We start from the raw sequence: 24,455 nt of genomic DNA on the forward strand, positions 1-24,455 counted from the left end.
CACTAGAGTCTATATTACGATAGCAGCCGTGGAACCTTGAAAAACTACTGTTGTTATATTGCGTTGTCGACAATCAATGTCCATGATATATGTCACTTTTTACCTTTCAACATGTCTAACAATACAACATACTAGCTAAAATTTGCGTCATAAACCACATAGGTATACCTTTTGCTCGCACAGCAACTTTTCACAACTCTACTTTTTTTAAAGTGCTTTATGTTCATGAGGAAATGAGCGAAATAGCATCTCTGTCACATTTTAAGAAAACGTAATAAATTTGAAACCGAACAACTTTCCCATTTCGACTGTGATGAAAGAGCGACTAACACACTGCATACATGGTTCAGACGAACCTGTATAATCCTCAATACTGATGTAGCTGGACTGGGTCCGATGCCCACAGACCACAGACACTACGGTGTTCTTCAATGGCCAATATTTATTTGCAGAAATGCGAATGTGATTTTAAAGAAAAAACACCCTGAAACAATCAGGTATACAATAGAGCACATATAAAACAATACACATATCATAAACACAGATATATACATACAATTGATATGCATACTAGTATTATTGGTGAGATACAGTACATAGTATTGTTGTTAATGCACTGGGTAAAATATATTTATGTACATGTTCATTTATGTTTACCTTCATTCATTCATATATGTTTACTTTCATTCATTCATTTATGCTTACTTTCATTCATTCATATATGTTTACCTACATTCATATCATGCATGCTTGCTTAGCCTTACCTCTTATATCACAAGTAACCTCTATCATTTCTAAAACTACTAATCTTACTTTTTAGTTTAATGCTTGTACATGTTTTAATGATTGTAGGATCCTTATTTGGTTGTTAAACTGAAATGATAATCTACATTCCGTGTATTCCTGTCTAAACACACATATATCCAAATACAAACAATATCTACAATATTGCACATACAATTCAATGAATAAAATCCTCAATTCAATAATACAATATACTAACCTTGGAATTTGATCTAAGGTTCCCCAAAAACGATCCTTGTGAAAAAACACGTGAATATATATATATCTTTATCCGTGGAGAGGCATATGTGGAGTGACCACAGTCCTTAGATGTCCAGCATACAGCATGGCTGAGTACCCAAGCTGGCCATATAGACAAAAGGCTTGAGTAGGGAGAAGGCTGGGGCTATTGTATTAGTTCACAGGGTGTGACATTCACAAACAAACCATGCAGTAAGCATGCTTGGTAAGAGTTATGTTACTGATGGTTAAGTGTTTAAAGTAGGCTGAGCAATAAAAAAAAGAATGACTACAACTGCATTTAATTATGTACATGAATTATACTTAAAAGGTAAAATACAAGAAATAGTCAAAATATGTAACTGCCACACTGATTTATACTTAGTGAACTCATCTCTTCAAATTTCATGCTCTTGTAATTTTCCAAGTGAAAATGCTTATCACCATGTCCTTGAATGTACATGTTACTCAGTATATAAACTGTGTAAAAAGAAATATCTAATGAAGAAACTCTTAAAGGTTTGGGAATATTTCATTTTGGTGATAAGGAATCATAATAGGATATAAACATTTAGAGTTTTAAGTCTGTTCAAAAATATATCACAGCAAACAAACTATTCCAATACTCACATCGTATATTATAATTACACAGTTAAACTCACATCTATCCTGAAGGAACACTGGATATTTCCATTAATAATGGTGCAACATTAGTCAAATTACACTTGCACAATCAGAATGTTGGAATATAAGGGCAAATTTATAGGTTAGATAGGGCCTTCCATTTTGGTATTACTTCTTTTTTATGTAGTACGATTCCATCATTTCTTATGGGTTTTTTAATCTAAACGTATACAGTTTCAATATCGATATTTGTGTTTGAATAGTTTGGTTCCTCGAGAACAAAACACCACGAAAATATATCGTCTTTACCCACAGGTAAATCTCACCATGTGACCTGAGTTACAATAAACTAGTGCTAAGAATAGCGGAGTTATGCCCCCTTTTCTTTGTACGTGTGTTACCTCTCTGTCACCTTTTGACGTCATAGGGGAAAATCAGTTTTCGTCATTTACGGCAGGTTATTTTTTTGCATTGAATGTATGTCGTTATACATACGCATATAGCTCCATTAGATATATATATATTTATGTGGTTCAGATATAAGACAGTATTTTGTTCGCTCACAGTTTCCGTAAAGCTGCTAAATAAAAAGAATCGTCGCACAGTACCTTACTTACTTACTTTGGAGATTTAACGTGCGCTTTCCGACTGATGCGTATTTCGCACACGGGGCACAGTACCTTTAGCGGTATACGTTAAAAAGCGGAGCAATTTGCTGTTTTCCAACGCAGAATAAATTCTCAGACAACACTTAGCAGTGTCTTTTTTCAAACCGGTTTAATATTTGCAATTAAATTTACACTATCAGATAGGAAATTTAATTTTCTACATCTCTTCGTAATTTAATAGCCGGAGGTAGATCCAGTGCCGCGTTGGCGCAATTTTCGCACAAGGTTCACTTGTCTCAGGAAAATGTGCGTCAGAAAAAAACCTCGGCATCCAGCGGGTTAGTGTGTGCCAGACTCCTGAAACAACCATGGTTAAGTTTGTAACACATGTTAAGCATTTCAAATACGTTACAAGTCATTCTTATTGCAAGATGTCGAATGTACTTCACACACAGAAGAAGATACTTGTACATAACACACTATGCTGTGTTCGTTGTATTGGTTTTGAATATTGTATTGCATAACTTTAACGTAAATTTGTCATTTGTTGAAACTTCAAAATGAAACTAACTTTTAATGCTCGGCACAATCTTTACAAACGGCTTCATAAAGATATCCACGAGATTCCCGAGGGCTTAGGACGACAGGTCCGATATAACGGTCGTGGTGTCAATTACATTGGCGAAACGCGAATATGAAATATATAATACCTTGGAGTTTTCAACTTTTATCATCAAGTTTCTATTTATCATCCAACATCATTCTTCCAACTTTTTTCAGTTTGTAGACAGTAGTAAGCAGTGTCTTAGTGTAAAAAGTACTGCTGATAGCTTCAGTAGCAGAGCCATTAGTGATGTCGATTGATTGTGACGTCATGGTAACAGTGACGTCACAACGATCTGCAAAGCATTGTGATGTAATTTCATTGATCTCATCCATGCGATATCTCCTGTGGTAGCCACTTTACTAATCTCGCCATATTTCGCAATCCGTAGCATTGTATAAAGTATGAGTTGCACGATGTTAAAGCTAAGATGATTGGGGTGATGATTGGGGTGATGATTTATACTTTGCGCACTCAGTGTTTGATATCAAAATTCACAGTTTAAAAAGGGCATTTTCTCGTGACCATATATGGTCCCTTGGCACTATGCGGGTGTGAAAAGTGAGGGACCATATATGGTCTCGCGGCACCAAGAGGGTAAAGTGTAAAAAGTACTGCTAACAGCTTCAGTAGCAGAGTCATTAGTGATGTCATTTAATTGTGACGTCATGGTAACCAGTGACGTCACAACGGTCTGCAAAGCATTGTGATGTAATTTCATTGCAGCGATATCTACAGTGTAGATATCGCTTGATCTCATCCAAGCGATATCTCCTGTGGGAGCCAGTTTGGGATGATAAACGGATCTTGCATACAGTCCAAAATTAATTGATAAACCGTATTACATCTCTCACTGAACATACTAATATGGTTGTTACCTAATAATGGAGGTCTAAATATTTGTTTTATGAATGTCATAGTACAAGCAAAATACTCACCTGAATATTAACTAGGAATGTTTAGGTGTATTTCCTACGGTTTTATCGGACATGTCTGTGGATGGTCATGAATGGAAATAACATGACACACAAATCATGTATTTGGCTTGTCTTTCTTCAAGTATAGGTATAGAAGCGAAGCTTATTTCATGTCTGTCATTTTGCTGGAATATATACCTGCTTCTTTGAATTATATATCTGCTTGTTGGAATATATTTACCTGCTTGTTGGAATATATTTTTACCAGCTTGTTTGAATATATTTACCTGCTTGTTGGAATATATTTACCTGCTTTTGGAATATTTACCTACATGTTGGAATATATGTACCTGCTTGTTGGAATATTTTTACCTGTTTGTTGGAATATATACCTGATTGTTGGAATATATTTACCTGCTTGTTGGTATATATTTACCTGCTTCTTGGAATATATACCTGCTTCTTGGAATATATTTACCTGCTTGTTGGAATACATTTATCTGCTTGTTGGAATATATTTACCTGTTTGTTGGAATATATACCTTCTTTTTGCCATATATACCTTCTTGTGGAATAAATACCTGTTTGTTTGAATAGATACCTGCTTGTTGGAATATATACCTTCTTGTTGTAATAGATACCTTTTTTTTTAAATGTATAGCTTATTTTTTGAATATATACCTGTCTGTTGAAATATATACCTGCTTGTTGGAAAATATATACCTGCTTCTTTGAATACATACAAGCTTGTTGGAATATATATCATCTTTTTGGAATGAATACCTACTTGTTGGACCTGTACCTGTTTATGCTTGGAGTGAATCTATTTAAGTGCAAATCGACTTTCTAACTGTTTGCCTACATCATACCCACGTAACACTGGCTTGTCTCAGTGTCTAAACACCATCTAAACACAGCATAACAAAAATTACGACAAAATGCATAGCCATGTGTATTGTCGTAACTGCTTTCGGGTGTCAATTGCGACCCTACTACAGTTACTAAAAGTATCGTGGTTCCTGGTCATCATTGTCAATTGAGCCATGACTTTGCCACTCGCCTTGTCATCATCGGCTCAGCTCCGTCAAGGAGTGGTTGGTCTAATGACCCTTACTCCAAGTGGTCCCCATCAGCAGTCATACTCGCATAATAAAGAAACGCAACATCAGGTTCATACTCATATAAGTTTTACTTACTCTCAGTCCATCTATCAATACAGGACAGGATCAGACCGGCCAGGCTCGTCACTAAATGGGGAGAACTTAGATCGATCGCGATTCGACTCGATCGACTGCAACCCGTGCTCGCCTCTCCTAATGTTGACGACATCATTTTATAGTGATCTGGCCTGGCCTGGCCTGTCTTTGTCACATGTCACAATACCTCAGTTTGATTCGTTAAAAGTTAGATCTGACCATGAATTCATGTATGTCGTAATCGGAAAAATATCGAAGCCTACATGCCAGATGGATTATCTCTCTATTGATTTTGTGACTCACTCCAGATGCTACAATTGATTTTGTGACTCACTCCAGATGCTATCTTACCTCTCCGCTTGTTTCATTAACTAATCCACGATAACATGGAACCAATCCAATGATAAATATGCAATGTCCGGAATACTCTTGTGATAAATGTGAAATGTCTTTTCTCGATTAATCCTTTTGAACTAAAAGTTCTCTGTCACGATCTTTGTATATCTGATGCAACTCATCATTGCAGCTGTAAACGGTTTAATTTGTTACAATTTTGTTACCATTTTCTAATGTTTTTGAGACGCATTTTAACCTTATAACAGTATTATCCTTATAATCTTAACAACCGCCTCCGTGGTCCAAAGGTAGAGCATCCGCCCGGAGAGCGGAAGGTCCGGGGTTCGATCCCCGGCCGCGTCATACAAAAAGACGTTAAAAGATGGCATTTGTTGTTACCCTGTCTGGCGCTCGGCATTAAGGGGCTAAAACAAGGACTGGTCGGCTCGGACTCAGTATACTGAGTCTGAGTGGGGTATTCATGTTAAACTGCGGCATGGTATCTCAGTGTGCTAGCGCTATAAATCGGCATTAGTCCGGACTAGTACAAGCAGCCACACACACATACACGTGCATGCATGTCACTTTATAAGTGCAATAATCTTGGACGCGACGTTAAACCCCATTTCACCTCACCTATAATCTTAACTTTTTCAGAATTTATACATGTTCAATCTATAAAGTGCATATCACTGGGCATTAAAATAAAATGCATAATATATATTGAAATTAGATGTACAAATCAGATTCCCTTAATACTGAGCGCCAGACAGGGTAACAACAAATACCATCTTTATACACCTTTTAGTATGATGTGGCAGGGGATCGTGGCAGGGGATCGAACCTCGGGCCTTCCGCTCTCCGGGCAGACACTCTACCACCAGGACTTATTACAACGAACTGGGTACAATGCTAACATACAACTGTACAAATAACCCAAGATAGCTTAATGGTGACTAGGAATATTTGCCTTTGTGACAACAAACTACATAGTACAGGAGGAAGCGTAAAGGAGTGCAAATAAAGAGGTTGCGTGTTCCTATTCCGCCGAGGTTTAAAAAGTGTTGCGTTCATATGTATTGTTGCTGTTTGAGTAATAGTATTTAAATCATTCAGGAAACGGAAGTCAACAATACAAGTATATCTGCTTACTACAATGATTTTCTTTTTTGAATGCAACAAAAACATGGAACGCACCTTTTTTAAAATTCCCCACAATGAACTGAACTCAGGTATGTACGGGTCTTTCCCACATTTAAACTCTAAACACGCTTAGACCAAAACGCGTCAAAGTTATTGGACAAGAAACATTGTAGGTTTGTGTATAGGATCTAAACACATTTTGTACAGTGTAACATATGTGTCTTTTTGTTTATAGTTTTAATGATTTCTGCCACTGGGGATGGAATGGTGGAACACAATTTGTCCCTCGACTGCCAACCACTAGTTTGCCTGCCCCAATCATAGTCCAATTATGAGTGCGTTAATATTTGAAGCAGAATTTTGAATATTTAAAATGTTGATTCTTCCAGGATCCGACAATGATGCTGAGTTTCCTGCTTCTAATGCTTCAACTCTGCTACATCCAGGCGGGTACGTATTTTCAAAGTGACGTTTAAACTCGCAGTTGCTCATTCGCTCATTCCTCAAGCCGCCTAGCCCGCCACCCAGACCCGCCAACCTGCCCACAACAAACCCACTCACCTGCCCACAACAAACCCACTCATCCGCTCACTCAATCCCACTCATCCACTCACCCTTCACGACTGCCTATAAAGCACAGCGCTGGGCAACGCAAGGCATTCAGTTGCAGCTCCACCTTTGTCACTCCTCTCTACCTTGATTTGAAGATGACGTCCCCAGCAATCTACAATCTGCCTATGTCTATGTCTTCATCAGCATGGCTTCACAGTCAAAGAAAATGGCCTCGAACATCACCAGTCTACACAACTCGGTGATGACCCAAAGTGAGTTTTTCAAGACCAACGACATGGATCTCCAAAACCGCATTCAAGTGGTGGAACAAACGTTGCCATGGATCATTTGCAAGTGGGCAGGTATTTGCCCAAAAAGAGAGTCACCTTAGCGAGTTGACTGATACAGACTATTATTAGATGGCTTATCATAAAGAATACTGATACCGGCTCTCCATCACCCCCTTTCGACAAAACACAAAAAATACATGTTTCCTGTTGCTTATATGCTGTGTTTTGTGTTGTATCTTCAGGGATCTCCAGTGAACCTGCATCTAGGTCAGACACCTTTCTCCGTCACTGACCTTCTCCACAGTAACCCCAGACCTGGTGGAGGCCATGTTCATCCTTTTTACCATGCTGAAAGGGGGACCCACGGGTAAAGCGTCGGTTGTCAAAGCCTTCATGGAACATGTGTTCCAACCTGGATCCTTGATACCGCACCTCAGGGGATTGTTTGGGTATTTAGTGAATGGCAAACCATGCGTGAGGACTTGGAAGTTCTGACATCCGGGTTAGGTATTCCAATCACGTTAGTGCAAACCATGGGCAAAACCAACACTCACTTACCTGCAGGTACTACAACGAACACATGTCAGCCATTGACAATTTGCTGGGAAACAATACCAAAGACGAAGAGACTGAGGAACTGCGATGGTTTACAAAAACAAGTCTTCATCATAACAAGTCTGTGTTGTACTTGACCCACAAACTCTTTGCCTCATCATCAGACCTTTAGTATACGTGCACATTACATGGTAATGTTTGAAAAAAACAGGGATGCCTCTCAAATTGATCACTTGGCCAGACAAGTCTTTCCAGGGCAGATGGCCTTTATTCGTGAAGCCTGTAAGGATTCACCTTGACTCCTTATTCCAACTTGTTTTTGGACTTGAAACCCACGGCGCGAAAAATCAATACGTACCCATCTCTTTTGCAACCCTACCACCCTCTACATTCCCAAGAAGTAAAAGAACAAATAGAGACCATGGTCCACAACACGGTTCACTTTATGCTTAGCTGTCATGGGGTGCAGACAGAAACAGATGAAGCCCACCCAGCTGCTCTAGTCACTCATAGGGTTGTTTATACCCGTCCGAAAAACAGTCCGGACTTCCCTGGCTTGTGATCCAACCAAACAGCATCGGCGTTCAGTGCAAAGGTTGTACGGCAGTTTCATCTCTCCTACCTCTGCTCCTGGCAAAAGGAAAAATACCTCCCTTTATAAGTTGTATCCCACATCGTCTGACCCCTTCTTCCTTCTCCCCTATCTCCTTCACACCACTACCTCCCCCCTATCTCCTATCACCTTGCCTCCCTTTCAGTCCTTGACCCTACCTCTATCCACACCCCACAACCCATCCCGTTGTCTCCAAACCACCACTCAATTCCACACATTCCACCTTCAGCAGAGAGTGTGGCCCTCAAAGGTTGCAATCGAGCAGAGCGCGTTCCTTTGAAATCTTGGCTTAAGTCCTAGTCGTTGAGACAACAAAATGTGTTGACCTGCCAATGAAAGTCTGAGTAACTTGATGCGATGTAGTGGGATCAGTACCTTTGCTGATGTTTTGACACACATTTTGCTGAACTGGCAGTCCTACCTGCAACAGACTCCACCACTTTTACCGCGACAAGCCAAGGCAGTTGTGTCTCTGGACATCATGGATGATGTCTTCCTCCCATAGAAACAGGAGCATCAAGCAATATTCAACATGCCACTGAAAGAAGAAATATTCAACATGCTGGTGATGCTTTGGCATGGGAGTACCTCGAAGTTAAGTGGTGTTTTTCTCCATAGTGATTCTTATATGCTGGGTGGGCATCATGAGTATGGTTAAAGTGGTTTGGACCACAGTGAAATAGACTTGTGGACAGACTTGTAGACCAGCAAGGGGTATTTGCTTCCACAACCAACATTGGTACCTACTAAAGTGTTTCAGAAATGCTAGATGTGCATCTTCTAAAATGACAAAATGATGCTGCGTTATTTTTGTTAACATTGCTCCCATGATGCATGTTACATTACACTTGCATAGCCATAACCAAGGTTCACGATATGGAATCTGTACTTGGAAATGCATACAAGTTCTTTACACTTTAGAGAGATAGTGGGAAACCATTTATTAATTTAGATAGTGTGAATTACCGAACTGCCCAAGCTATGGTGTTTTCAATTCATACCATAAAGTCTATGGTATGATAAGAAAACAAAACAGGTATAGTGATGGCCTCAAAAACAAAACTGAGGCGTAAAAAGATATTGATACAGGGTGATTAGGCGTAAAGTGTACAAACTTTATGAGCAGAAGGTAACCCTGTCTTGTAGTAGAATTTGGGAGGAATTAAAGATACAATTAATGTGAACTGCACTATTGCTCTCCAAGAGATGGGATTTCAAAACTATGGGCGTGGTGATGACCGAGCACTTTTCAGGGGAAAATATTCCATCCTGTCTATGAGGTCACATTATCTCCGAACCATTCATAACTATCACAGTCAGGGCGTCCAGATAATTTACCTTGGTGACTCATTCCACTGACTACATGTGGCTATAGGCAGATGGACAGAAAGCACCCATGGTACCATCAGGTGAAGGTAATTGTGTCATTGTTTTGCACGCTGCAACCCATGATACGGGGTTTATTGATGGATGTTATCGAGGCGAAAAAGAAAGGTGATGTGTTCATAGACATGGGCTATTGCCCATTTTAAACGACGTCAGTGTGATTGTCATGGATAACTCCAGTTAATATAACGTCCGGGAATCAGATACTGTCGCCCAAACCATGAGTAGTCTGAAGGCAATACAGCTGATGTTTACCAAGCTGATGTTGAGGGCATTACACATCCACTGTGAACTACCCCAAGGAGCAACCTCGATTTCATGCATGGAAACATCATCTGAACTTTCATGCTCCGACCCTGAAAGACACGTGTAGGCGTTACACTGGTGTACCCCACAGCCAACCAACCTGGCAACATGAATTCAGCATACATCAGCCAAAGTGATGTTGCCACGTCCTTGGTGTGCATGTTGGGATTTATTTACCTACCCTCCTACATGGTCAATGAAGAACAGGAAGTGAGCCATGTCTCTGATGTGCCTGTTCTGGTGGATGTGTTTGACCATCCTCTCATCATTGGTCTGGAGGAAGCTGGCCTTCTACCCGTTTTTTTTACTGTCAACATCAACTCGGATGTGGGGGAACATCAAATCGCAGAGGACATCATGGACCCTTTACTCATGTATGTTCCAGTGTCACGTCAGATGATGGAAGACATGATGTCATGATGAAAACGTCTCAACAGTTACGCTACTTGGGATTACATCAGGGATGTAGGGATGTCATCAAAATCTATTTACATGGAAATTAGTTAAGCATCACCCGTATATTGTCGCCCCGAGTAACGTTAATGAACTAGTGTGTGAAATGTGTAAAGGATTTCCTTACAAAATACATTATTCATTGTAAAGAAAGGGTGAGGTCAGACAATGTAGTTCATGACGATGGTTCTTATGGCAAAAGGATGATTATCAAAAAAAGGGACAATGTTCAGCTCTGTCAAGGATATCCTGTTGATAATGAGGCCCATTAAGGTCACCGCGAATGGTGATGGATTAAATTTGCAACCAAAGGAAATGCATCCCCATACCATGGCTGATCCCAACCCAAAAGGAACCGTTTCCTGGATATTGCGGGGAAACATGGCTGTGTTCCTTTGTCTCCAGACACGTGTACGACCATCCACCATAAGTAAATAAGAACCCGACACTCATCTGAAAAGTGAACCCTCTGACATGATGCAATGTTCCAGCGAACACATTGCTTATACCAGCCAAGTCAAGCTTATTTGTGAGAAGGAGACAGTTTAATACGTTTGGTGGTTTTCTGATACTGTATCCTGCTGCTTCCACCAATTCTGACTGTCCTGAAGGAAAGGGCTCTCTCTGGTAACCACTGTTGCTTTAAAGATTTGCTTGAGTCAAATGGACGGCAACTAAGTCTCAACAATGTTCTATCCTATCTCCTTGTTGTCTTACGGGGTCTGCCAGGTCTTGGACGATCTTTCACATTACTGGTAGCCATGTGTTTGTTCAAGAGTCTTGAAATGATGGAAGTTGACGTCCAAAATTTGTCTGTGGGACATTCCTGCATTTCTCATGCAAATAATTTGCCACCTTGTAGCCTCTGACAATTTACGAAGTGACATGACAATTAGGGTACTGAACACGCAAAACAAATTGAAATGAGAGAGTGTGACATGTCATGATTCCAAATTTGATTTCAGCAATGTTGTCATTGCAGGTGCAGGTGCACATTGCAGGTGCATTACCCGTGCATTGCACGTGTATTACATGTCTCAAAAAAGTCATGCTGCAAGATGCAATATGTCACAATGATCAATCAGTCAAATGCGGTTTTCTTAATTCCCACAATTATGTGTCTATGAATTAGGTGTTGCTTGATTAATCTCAGTGTGTATATTTAACGGAGTATCGTGATGTTCACTCTGTCCACATCGTCTGGGTACCTTCTAGTGTTCAACATGGTGGTACACCAGTTCATCACACACCACCATGCCACCAGTTTGGCTGGACAACAATGAATGAAAGGCCTGGAAGTGTACTGAGCACGAATCCATCACAGAGGGAGAGGCTTGGGAAAAATCTTCGGGATCTTTGGACAATTTAGCACTGCTAATAATCAAGACTGTATGAAAATCAGCACTCAAAACAGGAGCATGCATGTTGCCTGGATTTTTGGATGATATCAGTTCTGGACATAGAAGTATAGGGGACAGTTTGAAACACCCTAGGAAACAGGCGTTATTCACCACATTGCGACAACACCAACTAGGGCCAGCAGCACCAGCTCGTAAAAGAAGCATCAAACACAAACACTCTCTCTCTCGTATCACCAAGAAGTACAAACAAAGTCCTTCCACTACATGGTGACGTTCTCGATGCACTACCTGCTCCTTTTTACATCTTGAGTAATCCTTCTCACTCTGACCATGATCAATTTTAAAGTGTGTGGTCTTTTCAAACAAGGCCTAAACAGATGACCCAGACCCCAGACGTGGCCATAGCTGGCTATTTCTGGCTATTTCGAGGTGATAGAGTTATCTGTTATTGCTGCGGTGTGAAACTCTGCCAATAGGGAAGTGACAAACAAACGACTGTTGTCCAAAGAAGAATGGAAGAGAAATGTGGAGTGCCTTGGTCAATGTCATGCAAGTACACCCGCTGCACCTCCAGCATCATTTAGGGTTGTTGATGCCGAGATGTACCCAATATGGATCAGGCAGCCTTAAATATCAGTACAGAAGGGTAATAGACACAGTTCATCACCAGACACGGTGCTGTCAAGAACTGTCAAGATGTTGTCAAGACAAGTTGTCAAGATGCGCCGAGATGCCTGCAGATGCGCCAAGGTTCAACTGGATCTCTTTTCTGTCCCGCCTGTGGTCACCTCACTACAAGAAGGTCAGTGCATTCATTACCGTCCTCGCGATCCCCTCAGTGGCTTGGCATTGTTAAGCCTGTCAATGCTTTCATTGATTTGAACCAGTTGTCTGAAAGTCAAGAATACCAATGTTATGAATGTGACAGTGATGATGGATAAAACATGTCCACAGTGAACAACATGATGCATTCCCTCTTTTGAGAAGTAAACGTGTGTAAGTAAGCAAGTGTATGGGGGATGCAGCCAAATTGACTCATCTCAAGTGACCAGGATGGTACACAGACAATCTCATTAAATTCAGATCTTAGTCCAGGCTACGATTAAACAGAGATCTGAGGACATCCCATTAGGGGTCACGTCAGAATGAGCTTTCATCCGACAATCAGAGCGTCACTTACCAGGTCATGAAAGAGACAGTCGGAATGTGATTTCTAATCATCCAACCTCGAAAACTTTAAAACGTGGTATTCCAAACGATATTGACGCGGTTCACAACTGAATCTATACAATCTAGACCATATATTAGCCATATGAGAATGTTCTTTTGTTCAGGTTTCAAATTTTTAAGTGAGAATTTGTCAAAATATGTTTCGAAGCGTAGTCGCCAGTTTGAAATTAGTGCTGTAAAAACCATGTAGGTAGCAAAAATACTGTGAGTCCCCATGGTCCCTAGTATGGTGGCCTAACTTTAGTTGTTGGTGATTAATAGCCTGTTTTTATAATGTGTCGTCTGTCGTAGTCCAATCATTTTATTGATCTAAAACTAGTTTTAAATTATGATCTGTGATATATATATTGCTAGTTGTTGTACTGTCCTTTGATGACAGTTTTTTTATATATGCTATACCTTGTTCAAGTCACGATATGGCTGAAATATTGCCGATGTGACTTTAAATATTAACTCACTCACTAGTGACGTAAAGAACGCGAAAGCTGCCTTCTGATTGGCTAATGTCGACTTCTTGTCAGTAATTCCATTGATCTGTCAGAGTTCGCGAAAGGTCTGTCTGACGTGATCCGTAATGGGATGTCCTCAGACCTTTGTTTAGCAGCAGCGAGAACTAAGATCTGATTTTAATGAGATTGTTACACAGATGGAGCTGGAAAATGGATCATTATAATGCTGACGCCCGGAATGCAAACACAGGCCTTGTCGCACGACGATTGGTCATTCTGCCCATCCAAGAAGTGGAACTGACAGGTCGTCTACACTGTGACTTATTTCACCAAGAACATTATCTGGAGGAGGGGGTCCACATGAAAGTTCAACTGATTCGTAGCCCCATTGATTTCTGTTTGATCAGTGCTAGAGATGTCAACTGTCAATTTGAACTGACTAAAGCCGAGTTTTATGTATGTCAAGAAAACATTGATCCTGCCATATAGGAACAATATGTGAAACACATGTCACCAGGAGTGATGGCCAAATAACCTTTAACCCCAGATCAAGTCAAGGGAATGATTTCCACAAAGATTAAAAGATTAGAGGCCAGCTGCTTAAATAGGTCGTCCTGTGATTGGCAGACAACAAAGCCCTTGCTGCCAGCAAAAGAATCCCTTCCAGTTCCATCATTTCAAAGTGACCAGCCTCAAGTTGAAAATCCACAGAACTGAAATCAAAAGTGACTTTGAGGACTACAGTGCAGCGCTCAGACAACTTTACATAAACCTGTTCAGCAACACCAGACACCAGTGGCAAGAACATCCCTGCAACCTCACCCTGGACCAGTTCAGAAATGGCTACACGCTATGGGTCGTGGATCTGACTGCTGATCTGGGTGCTATTGCTATAACTACCCAAGACAGACTGGCAAGTTGGAATATGAAACCGTCCAGGAAATTAGTTGTTCCTACAGTGCTCTGATGGACGACAAGGGTGCCTACCCTGGCTTGACCACCAAAGACTATGTGCAACGAGACCAGGGCCCACTTGTACAGAACAATCTTAGTTACAATCGATCTTAGGCGGCTACAATCAACTTTACAATCGCCATACAATTGTCCTATTCCACTTGCACAACCCGATCTTAGTGCGATTGTAAGACAGCTTGGAGTTAAGATTGCGATCTTAAGGATTTACAATAATTGTAGCGCTAAGATCGCTTTGTGCAAGTGGACCCAGGTGCTCAGACCTTTCTACCAAGGCATCTTTGCCAGAGATCACTTTACGTCAACCATGTGAATGGTATCCCAAAGCATACGTTTTAAACACGGATCCCAGTCATTTTTTAGGACAATATTGGGTATGTGTGTATCACCCAGCACCAGGCATCATTCACTACTTTGACATTTATGGACTCAAACCATACCAATAACACCCAGACGTACAGGATGTCATGACCTTCGCGGGATAAAAAATGCAACAGTGGAATCCTCATCCTCTTCAAAACCGATACATCACACGTTGTGGTATGTACTGTTTGTATATGTTGACCCATCATGCTGCTCGAAGATGGTCCTTTGAAGATGTAATGGAACTGTTTGATCCTCACGATACCACCAGCAATGAAGGATTCCAAATGCATTGATTTCAGGTTCAACATTTCCTTTCCATAAAAGAAACCCATGGCCAAAACTGACAACCTTGACACGATGCACAATCAATTTGTCTTAGACATGGTATAAATCTCATATTATGATTCTCATATTATGGTTCTCATGTTACAGTTCTCAGAGTTTGTAAACAAAAGACCAAGGACGCCCCTAATCCTGTGTTCTTGTTAATGGGGAAATAAATATTGGAACATATATTGTATTTATATTGCAAAGTGTTCTTTCGCAAGAGATGGTTGGTCCTGAAAAATGCATGTACTGTTGGATCGTGAGCCTTCCTCTCACACTATGACACAGGCACGGATGGGTTGTCACCTTTTTCCTTATGGAACCTTGCTGGCATGGGTTAAATACCGCACGTACGTGTCCATAAGTTTGGTATGGCAATACACACACTGAAATGTCCCATCATATTTTATAGTGCAATAGGCGTGCACAGGTAGGCATGTTTACTGCCATCGAATGTAGTAACACCCCCTCCGCCCCTCATTATATAGTAGGGCTCAGTCAATCAGAAAAAAAACATCACACATACTCTAATGATGTCATCGACACACGCACTACCATGTCGTCTTTGGGTCCTATATAAGCTCAGGATGCTTGAGGCAGGGTATCAATTTCGCACACTGTTGACAACACACTGACACACTGTTGACACTTTGCACACTGAAGCCAGAACACCTTACCAATCAACAAACAGGATCCTTGCCAATGCAACTGTGGAAGGAAACAGTGACTAATCTCAGAAAAGTGTATCTGAGGGCTACTGAAACGCAAAAAAACAGACTCTGGAACAGCAACAAAAGAGAAACCTCTGAAACCCAAAACAATTGATCCAGGTTCCAGTGTCCCCTCAGAATTGGGGGGTGCATCACATGCACTCGATGTTACAAAGCGAATCGGTCCAACTTACTCGACTTTGTCCCAGCAGCCACCTTGTATGTCTGAATGTATTGTGGAGTAATCGTTAGAAAGAAGCAACAAGAATTGTATGTCAGCCTGTGTATAGGCCAATTCGTTTTCAGAAACATGGATCTTGTGTGCAGTTGTCAGTAAAATACTCCCACTATACGTCCCTTTTCAGGGCCACCCCCAATCATCTAAAGCAATGCTCGAAACTACACATCGTCCTTTTATCCAGCTCGCCACTGCAACTCTTGTGCCCCGCCCCTGCAGCAGTAGGACGAGTAGGAGTAGAAGCAGCAGCAGCAGAAATAGTAGTAGTAGCAGCTGTAGCAGTAGCAGTAGCAGCAGCAGCAGCCACAGGACCCGTAATAGTGAAGTAGTTGTGCAAGGGATAAAGTATTACTTGTGGATATTCTTTATATGATTTGAAAACAGTTTGAAAGCTAACCTTTATATTTAATTTTGCAGGCAAGATTGATCACTGTAACAGTTCCCCTTGTGTTAATGGAGGCACGTGCTTGTCAAGGGACTCCGGGTTCAGCTGTGCCTGTCCTGCTGGCTTCACGGGTCTGATGTGTGAAAGTAGGTGCAGGATGACAAGGACGAAATGAATTTGGTTCAACGTCGCTTTCAACAGTGTGTCATTATGTCAGTGTGGGATGCCCAACTTGATGTAGGTCTTAACAACATTTCCAGCTCGTTGGAATTTTTGAGCATGGATATGGTGCTGACAAACCAGGAATCAAAATGTTGGCAGCAGTAGTAATAGCAGTAATAGTAATAGCGGAGCGGTAGCAGTAGTAGTAGTAGTAGTAGTAGTTGTAGTAGTAGTTGTAGTAGTAGTAGTAGTAGTTGTAGTAGTAGTGGTAGTAGTAGTAGTAGTAGTAGTAGTAGTTGTAGTAGTAGTTGTAGTAGTTGTAGTAGTAGTGGTAGTAGTAGTAGTTGTAGTAGTAGTGGTAGTAGTAGTAGTAGCTGAAGTAGTAGTAGTAGTAGTAGTAGTAGTAGTAGTAGTAGTAGTAGTAGTAGTAGTAGTAGTAGTAACTGAAGTAGTAGTTGTAGTTGAAATAGTTGAAATAGTAGTAGTGGTAGTAAAGTAAGTATAACTTGTGGATATTCTTTATATGATTTCGAAAAAGATTGAAAGCTAACCTTTATATTTAATTTTGCAGCCGAGATTGATCACTGTGGCAGTTCCCCTTGCGTTAATGGAGGCACGTGCTTGTCAAGGGACTCCGGGTTCAGCTGTGCCTGTCCTGCTGGCTTCACGGGTCTGATGTGTGAAAGTAGGTGCAGGATGACAAGGACGAAATGAATTTGGTTCAACGCCGCTTTCAACAGTGTGTCATTTATATCACAGCGTGTCATTGATTGAGTGGGATGCCCAACTTGATTTAGGTCTTATCAACATTTTCCAGTTCGGTGGAATGTTTGAGCATGGGTATGGTGTTGACAAACCAGGAATCAAAATGTTGGTAGTAGTAGCAGCAACAGTAGTAGTAGTACCAGCAACAGCAGCAGTAGTAGTAGTAGCAGCAGCAGTGCCAAGAGGAATAGCAGCAGTAGCAGCAGCAGTAGCAGCAGCAGTAGTAGCAGCAGTAGTAGTAGCAGTGGTAGCACCAGCAGCAGTAATAATAGCAGTAATAGTAATAGCAAAAGTAGCAAAAGCAGTAGTAGTAGCAGCAGCAGTAGTACAAGTACTACTAGTAGTAGTTGTAGTAGTAGTAGTGGTAGTAGTAGTAGTTGAAGTAGTAGTAGTTATAGTAGTGGTACAAGTAGGAGCGGTAGTAGTAGTAGCTGAAGTAGTGGTAGTAGTAGTAGTAGTAGTAGTAGTAGCTGAAGTAGTAGTTTTAGTAGTAGTAGTAGTAGTGGTAGTAGTAGTAGTAGTAGCTGAAGTAGTAGTTGTAGTAGTTGTAGTAGTAGTAGTAGTAGTGGTAGTAGTAGTAGTAGTAGTAGTAGTAGCTGAAGTAGTAGTTGTAGTAGTAGTAGTAGTGGTAGTAGTAGTAGTAGTAGTAGCTGAAGTAGTAGTTGTAGTAGTAGTAGTAGTAGTAGTAGCTGAAGTAGTAGTTGTAGTAGTGGTAGTAGTAGTAGTAGTAGTAGTAGTAGTAGCTGAAGTAGTAGTAGTAGTAGTAGTACAAGTAGTAGTAGTTGTAGTAGTAGTAGTAGTAGTAGTAGTAGTAGCTGAAGTAGTACTAGTAGTAGTAGTAGTAGTAGTAGTAGTAGTAGTAGTAGTTGTAGTAGTGGTAGTAGTAGTAGTAGTAGTAGTAGTAGTAGTAGTAGTAGTAGCTGAAGTAGTACTAGTAGTACTAGTAGTAGTAGTAGTAGTAGTAGTAGTAGTAGTAGTAGTAGTAGTAGTGGTAGTAGTAGTAGTAGTAGTAGTAGTAGTAGTAGTAGTAGTAGTAGTAGTTGAAGTAGTAGTAGCTGAAGTAGTAGTACAAGTAGTAGTACAAGTAGTAGTAGTAGTAGTAGTAGTAGTAGCTGAAGTAGTAGTAGTAGTAGTAGTACAAGTAGTAGTAGTAGTAGTAGTAGTAGTAGTAGTAGTAGTGGTAGTAGTAGTAGTAGTAGTAGCTGAAGTAGTAGTAGTAGTAGTAGTAGTAGTAGTAGTAGTAGTAGTAGTAGTGTAAGTAGTAGTAGCTGAAGTAGTAGTAGTAGTAGTAGTAGTAGTAGGAGTAGTAGTAGTAGTAGTAGTAGTGGAAGTAGTAGTAGTAGTAGTAGTAGTAGTAGTAGTAGCTGAAGTAGTAGTAGTAGTAGTAGTAGTAGTAGTAGTAGGAGTAGTAGTAGTAGTAGTAGTAGTGGAAGTAGTAGTAGCTGAAGTAGTAGTTGTAGTTGAAATAGTTGAAATAGTAGTAGTGGTAGTAAAGTAAGTATAACTTGTGGATATTCTTTATATGATTTCGAAAAAGATTGAAAGCTAACCTTTATATTTAATTTTGCAGCCGAGATTGATCACTGTGGCAGTTCCCCTTGCGTTAATGGAGGCACATGCTTGTCAAGGGACTCCGGGTTCAGCTGTGCCTGTCCTGCTGGCTTCACGGGTCTGATGTGTGAAAGTAGGTGCAGGGTGACAAGGACGAAATGAATTTGGTTCAACGCCGCTTTCAACAGTGTGTCATTTATATCACTGCGTGTCATTGATTGAGTGGGATGCCCAACTTGATGTAGGTCTTATCAACATATTCCAGTTCGGTGGAATTTTTGAGCATGGGTATGGTGCTGACAAACCAGGAATCAAAATGTTGGTAGTAGTAGCAGCAACAGTAGTAGTAGTACCAGCAACAGCAGCAGTAGTAGTAGCAGCAGCAGTGCCAAGAGGAATAGCATCAGCAGCAGCAACAGTAGTAGTAGTACCAGCAACAGCAGCAGTAGTAGTAGCAGCAGCAGTGCCAAGAGGAATAGCATCAGTAGCAGCAGCAGTAGTAGTAGCAGCAGCAGTAGTAGCAACAGCAGCAGTAGTAGCAGCAGTAGTAGCAGTGGTAGCACCAGCAGCAGTAGTACTAGTACTACTAGTAGTAGTTGTAGTAGTAGTAGTGGTAGTAGTAGTAGTTGAAGTAGTAGTTGTAGTTGAAATAGTTGTAGTAGTAGTAGTGGTAGTAGTAGTAGTTGAAGTAGTAGTAGTAATAGTAGTGGTACAAGTAGGAGCGGTAGTAGTAGTAGCTGAAGCAGTGGTAGTAGTAGTAGTAGTAGTAGTAGTAGTAGTAGTAGTAGTAGTAGTAGTAGTAGTGGAAGTAGTAGTAGCTGAAGTAGTAGTTGTAGTTGAAATAGTTGAAATAGTAGTAGTGGTAGTAAAGTAAGTATAACTTGTGGATATTCTTTATATGATTTCGAAAAAGATTGAAAGCTAACCTTTATATTTAATTTTGCAGCCGAGATTGATCACTGTGGCAGTTCCCCTTGCGTTAATGGAAGCACATGCTTGTCAAGGGACTCCGGGTTCAGCTGTGCCTGTCCTGCTGGCTTCACGGGTCTGATGTGTGAAAGTAGGTGCAGGATGACAAGGACGAAATGAATTTGGTTCAACGCCGCTTTCAACAGTGTGTCATTTATATCACTGCGTGTCATTGATTGAGTGGGATGCCCAACTTGATGTAGGTCTTATCAACATTTTCCAGTTCGGTGGATTTTTTGAGCATGGGTATGGTGCTGACAAACCAGGAATCAAAATGTTGGTAGTAGTAGCAGCAACAGTAGTAGTAGTACCAGCAACAGCAGTAGTAGTAGCAGCAACAGTGCCAAGAGGAATAGCAGCAGTAGCAGCAGCAGTAGCAGCAGCAGTAGTAGCAACAGCAGCAGTAGTAGCAGCAGTAGCAGTAGTAGCAGTGGTAGCACCAGCAGCAGTAGTAATAGCAGTACTAGTAATAGCAAAAGTAGCAAAAGCAGTAGTAGTAGCAGCAGCAATAGTACAAATACTACTAGTAGTAGTAGTAGTAGTAGTAGTAGTAGTAGTAGTAGTAGTTGAAGTAGTAGTTGAAAAAGTAGAAGTAATAGTAGTGGTACAAGTAGGAGCGGTAGTAGTAGTAGTAGTAGTAGTAGTAGTAGTAGTAGTAGTAGTAGTAGTAGTAGTGGAAGTAGTACTAGCTGAAATACCGGTAGTAGTAGTAGTAGCTGAAGTAGTAGTAGTAGTAGTAGTAGTAGTAGTAGTAGTAGTAGTGGAAGTAGTAGTAGCTGAAGTAGTAGTTGTAGTTAAAATAGTTGAAATAGTAGTAGTGGTAGTAAAGTAAGTATAACTTGTGGATATTCTTTATATGATTTCGAAAAAGATTGAAAGCTAACCTTTATATTTAATTTTGCAGCCGAGATTGATCACTGTGGCAGTTCCCCTTGCGTTAATGGAGGCACGTGCTTGTCAAGGGACTCCGGGTTCAGCTGTGCCTGTCCTGCTGGCTTCACGGGTCTGATGTGTGAAAGTAGGTGCAGGGTGACAAGGATGAAATGAATTTGGTTCAACGTCGCTTTCAACAGTGTGTCATTTATATCACAGCGTGTCATTGATTGAGTGGGATGCCCAACTTGATGTAGGTCTTATAAAGATTTTCCAGTTCGGTGGAATGTTTGAGCATGGTTATGGTGCTGACAAACCAGGAATCAAAATGTTGGTAGTAGTAGCAGCAACAGTATTTGAAGTACCAGCAACAGCAGCAGTAGTAGTAGCAGCAGCAGTGCCAAGAGGAATAGCAGCAGTAGCAGCAGCAGTAGTAGTAGTACCAGCAACAGCAGCAGTAGTAGTAGCAGCAGCAGTGCCAAGAGGAATAGCAGCAGTAGCAGCAGCAGTAGTAGCAGCAGTAGTAGTAGTACCAGCAACAGCAGCAGTAGTAGCAGCAGCAGTGCCAAGAGGAATAGCATCAGCAGCAGCAACAGTAGTAGTAGTACCAGCAACAGCAGCAGTAGCAACAGCAGCAGCAGCAGCAGTAGATGCAAAAGTAGTAGCAGTAATAGCAGTAATAGCAGCAGCAGTAGAAAGAGCACCAGGAGTAGTACCAGCAACAGCAGCAGTAGCAGTAGCAGCAGCAGTAGCAGCAGCAGTAGTAGCAACAGCAGCAGTAGTAGCAGCAGTAGCAGTAGTAGCAGTGGTAGCACCAGCAGCAGTAGTAAAAGCAGTAATAGTAATAGCAAAAGTAGCAAAAGCAGTAGTAGTAGCAGCAGCAGTAGTACAAATACTACTAGTAGTAGTAGTAGTAGTAGTAGTGGTAGTAGTAGTTGAAGTAGTAGTAGTGGTAGTAGTAGTAGCTGAAGTAGTAGTAGTAGTAGTAGTAGTAGTAGTAGTAGTTGAAATAGTAGTAGTGGAAGTAGTAGTAGTAGCTGAAGTAGTAGTAGTAGTAGTAGTAGTAGTAGTGGTAGTAGTAGTAGTGGAAGTAGTAGTAGCTGAAGTAGTTGTTGTAATTGAAATAGTTGAAATAGTAGTAGTGGTAGTAAAGTAAGTATAACTTGTGGATATTCTTTATATGATTTCGAAAAAGATTGAAAGCTAACCTTTATATTTAATTTTGCAGCCGAGATTGATCACTGTGGCAGTTCCCCTTGCGTTAATGGAGGCACGTGCTTGTCAAGGGACTTCGGGTTCAGCTGTGCCTGTCCTGCTGGCTCCACGGGTCTGATGTGTGAAAGTAGGTGCAGGATGACACGGACGAAATAAATTTGGTTCAACGCCGCTTTCAACAGTGTGTCATTTATATCACAGCGTGTCATTGATTGAGTGGGATGCTCAACTTGATTTAGGTCTTATCAACATTTTCCAGTTCGGTGGAATTTTTGAGCATGGGTATGGTGCTGACAAACCAGGAATCAAAATGTTGGTAGTAGTAGCAGCAACAGTAGTAGTAGTAACCGCAGCAGTAGCCGCAAAAGTATTAGCAGTAACAGCAGTAATAGCAGCAGCAGTGCCAAGAGGAATAGCAGCAGTAGTAGCAGCAGTAGTAGCAGTAGCAACAGCAGTAGTAGTAGCGGCAGTAGTAGTAACAGCACCAGGAGTAGTAGGAGCAACAGCAGCAGTAGTAGTAGCAGCAGCAGAACCAAGAGGAATAGCAGCAGTAGTAGCAGCAGCAGCAGCAGTAGCAACAGCAGTAGTAGTAGCGGCAGTAGTAATAGCAGTAATAGTTATAGCAGCAGTAGAAGTAGCAGCAGCAGTAGTACCAGTAGTAGTACCAGCAGCAGTAGTAGTAGCAGGAGTAGTGGCAGCAGTAGCAGCAGCAGGAGTAGCAGTGGTAGCACCAGCAGCAGTTGTAATAGCAGTAATAGCAGCTGCACTAGTGGCAGTAGTAGAAGTAGTAGTAGTAGTAGTAGTAGTTGAAGTAGCAGTAGTAGTGGTAGTAGTTGAAGTTGTAGTAGTTTAACGAGTAGTAGTAGTAGTTGAAGTAATAGCAGCTGCAGTAGTGGCAGTAGTAGAAGTAGTAGTAGTTGAAGTAGCAGTAGTAGTAGAAGTAGTAGTAGTTGTAGTAGTAGTAGCAGTTGAAGTCGTAGTAGTAGTAGTGTGGGTAGTAGTTGAATAGCAGCAGTAGTAGTGGAAGTAGTAGTTGAAGTAGTAGTTGTAGTAGTAGTTGTTGTAGTAGTAGTAGTTGAAGTAGTAGTAGTAGTAGTAGTAGTGTGGTTAGTGTGGGTCTATTACCGTGTCTCTGACGTTCAATATCTTAACGCATGATGTCTATAAAAGACACATAGCTCCATGAAGCATCTGGTAACTCCTTTTACCCACAGACGAGGAACAACCTCTAAATATTGCACGTCTTATTTTCCAGCCTGCAGTGGACGGAAGCTGGACATCCTCATCATGGATGATGTGTCCCTCTCCATCGGCCAAACCAACTTCGACGAAATGAAAAGATTTCAAGAGAGGATGCTAAGCCACACCGTCATAAACAGTGGTGCCGATAACGTTGCACTATTGGTGTTTGCTGCCAAAGCTACAGTGGTGTTGCCATTGAATCATGATTACAATAACAACAGCAAGGCGGGAGTTATGAGAGCCCTCAGGGAGCAGGTGTACGAAGAAGGTCCTTCTACAAGCATTGGCGATGCCATCAGTCTGGCTACAGCTGAAGTTTTCAAACCACAAAATGGCGACCGCGCGGATGCTAACAACATCGTCTTCATGTTTACTGATGGGTTGGTCACAGATGGGGATCGGGTGGCCATACTTGCTAACAGTGTTACTCTGAAGGCTGTAGCTGAAGTATATGTCGTTGTCACCTCGGAGGTAACTGACACTTCCACACTCAACGTGATTGCTTCGAAACCCTCCAACATCTTCCAACTTGGCTCCCCCACTGCTGTCAGTGCCATTCAACGAATCATGATGCTTTGTTCCAATCATTAAGAGTCTTGCATTTGCGACCCGATCAGACATGGCATCAATAGATGAAATAGCTGTACTGTTATTTCGTATTCAATAAATAGTCTGCATGTGATACGTGTTTGTTGTTTCCAGCATCAAAAAAGATTATTGACTTTGTGTCTCTCCGCATTGTAAATATCATGTATTATGGGTAAAACAAATATTATGAGAGCCTTTGTCACAATGCATTATAGAACAATTGTCTAACGATGTGATGGTTTATTTCAACAAAAGGTATTTTGGAGTGATTTTTTTTATGAATATCATTGACGATCACCAAAGTAAGACATCAAGATTTAGGTTCATGTTGCTCAGGGGAGATAACTCGGGGGTTATAGTTGGTAGGAGAACGGAAGCGTAGATCGTTTTATAAAATAATTTGATTGTGTCTTGTTTAACGCCGCACTCAGCAATATTCCAGCTGT

General features: G+C 41.1%; 1 protein-coding gene across 1 annotated transcript; it reads left to right on the forward strand.

Annotated features, from left to right (window-relative positions):
- The first annotated feature begins 6,849 nt into the window (after nucleotides 1–6,849).
- Nucleotides 6,850–24,012, forward strand: LOC139451733 (sushi, von Willebrand factor type A, EGF and pentraxin domain-containing protein 1-like). Its single transcript, XM_071233046.1, has 7 exons — nucleotides 6,850–6,901; nucleotides 16,677–16,790; nucleotides 17,378–17,491; nucleotides 19,142–19,266; nucleotides 20,069–20,135; nucleotides 20,996–21,109; nucleotides 23,435–24,012. The coding sequence occupies exons 1-7, from the start codon at nucleotides 6,850–6,852 to the stop codon at nucleotides 24,010–24,012; spliced, it is 1,164 nt and encodes a 387-aa protein (XP_071089147.1).
- Nucleotides 24,013–24,455: the final 443 nt, after the last annotated feature.

Source organism: Haliotis cracherodii, unplaced genomic scaffold, assembly GCF_022045235.1.
Source record: "Haliotis cracherodii isolate W230 unplaced genomic scaffold, xgHalCrac1.p SCAF_9, whole genome shotgun sequence".
NCBI classification, from domain to species: domain Eukaryota; kingdom Metazoa; phylum Mollusca; class Gastropoda; order Lepetellida; family Haliotidae; genus Haliotis; species Haliotis cracherodii.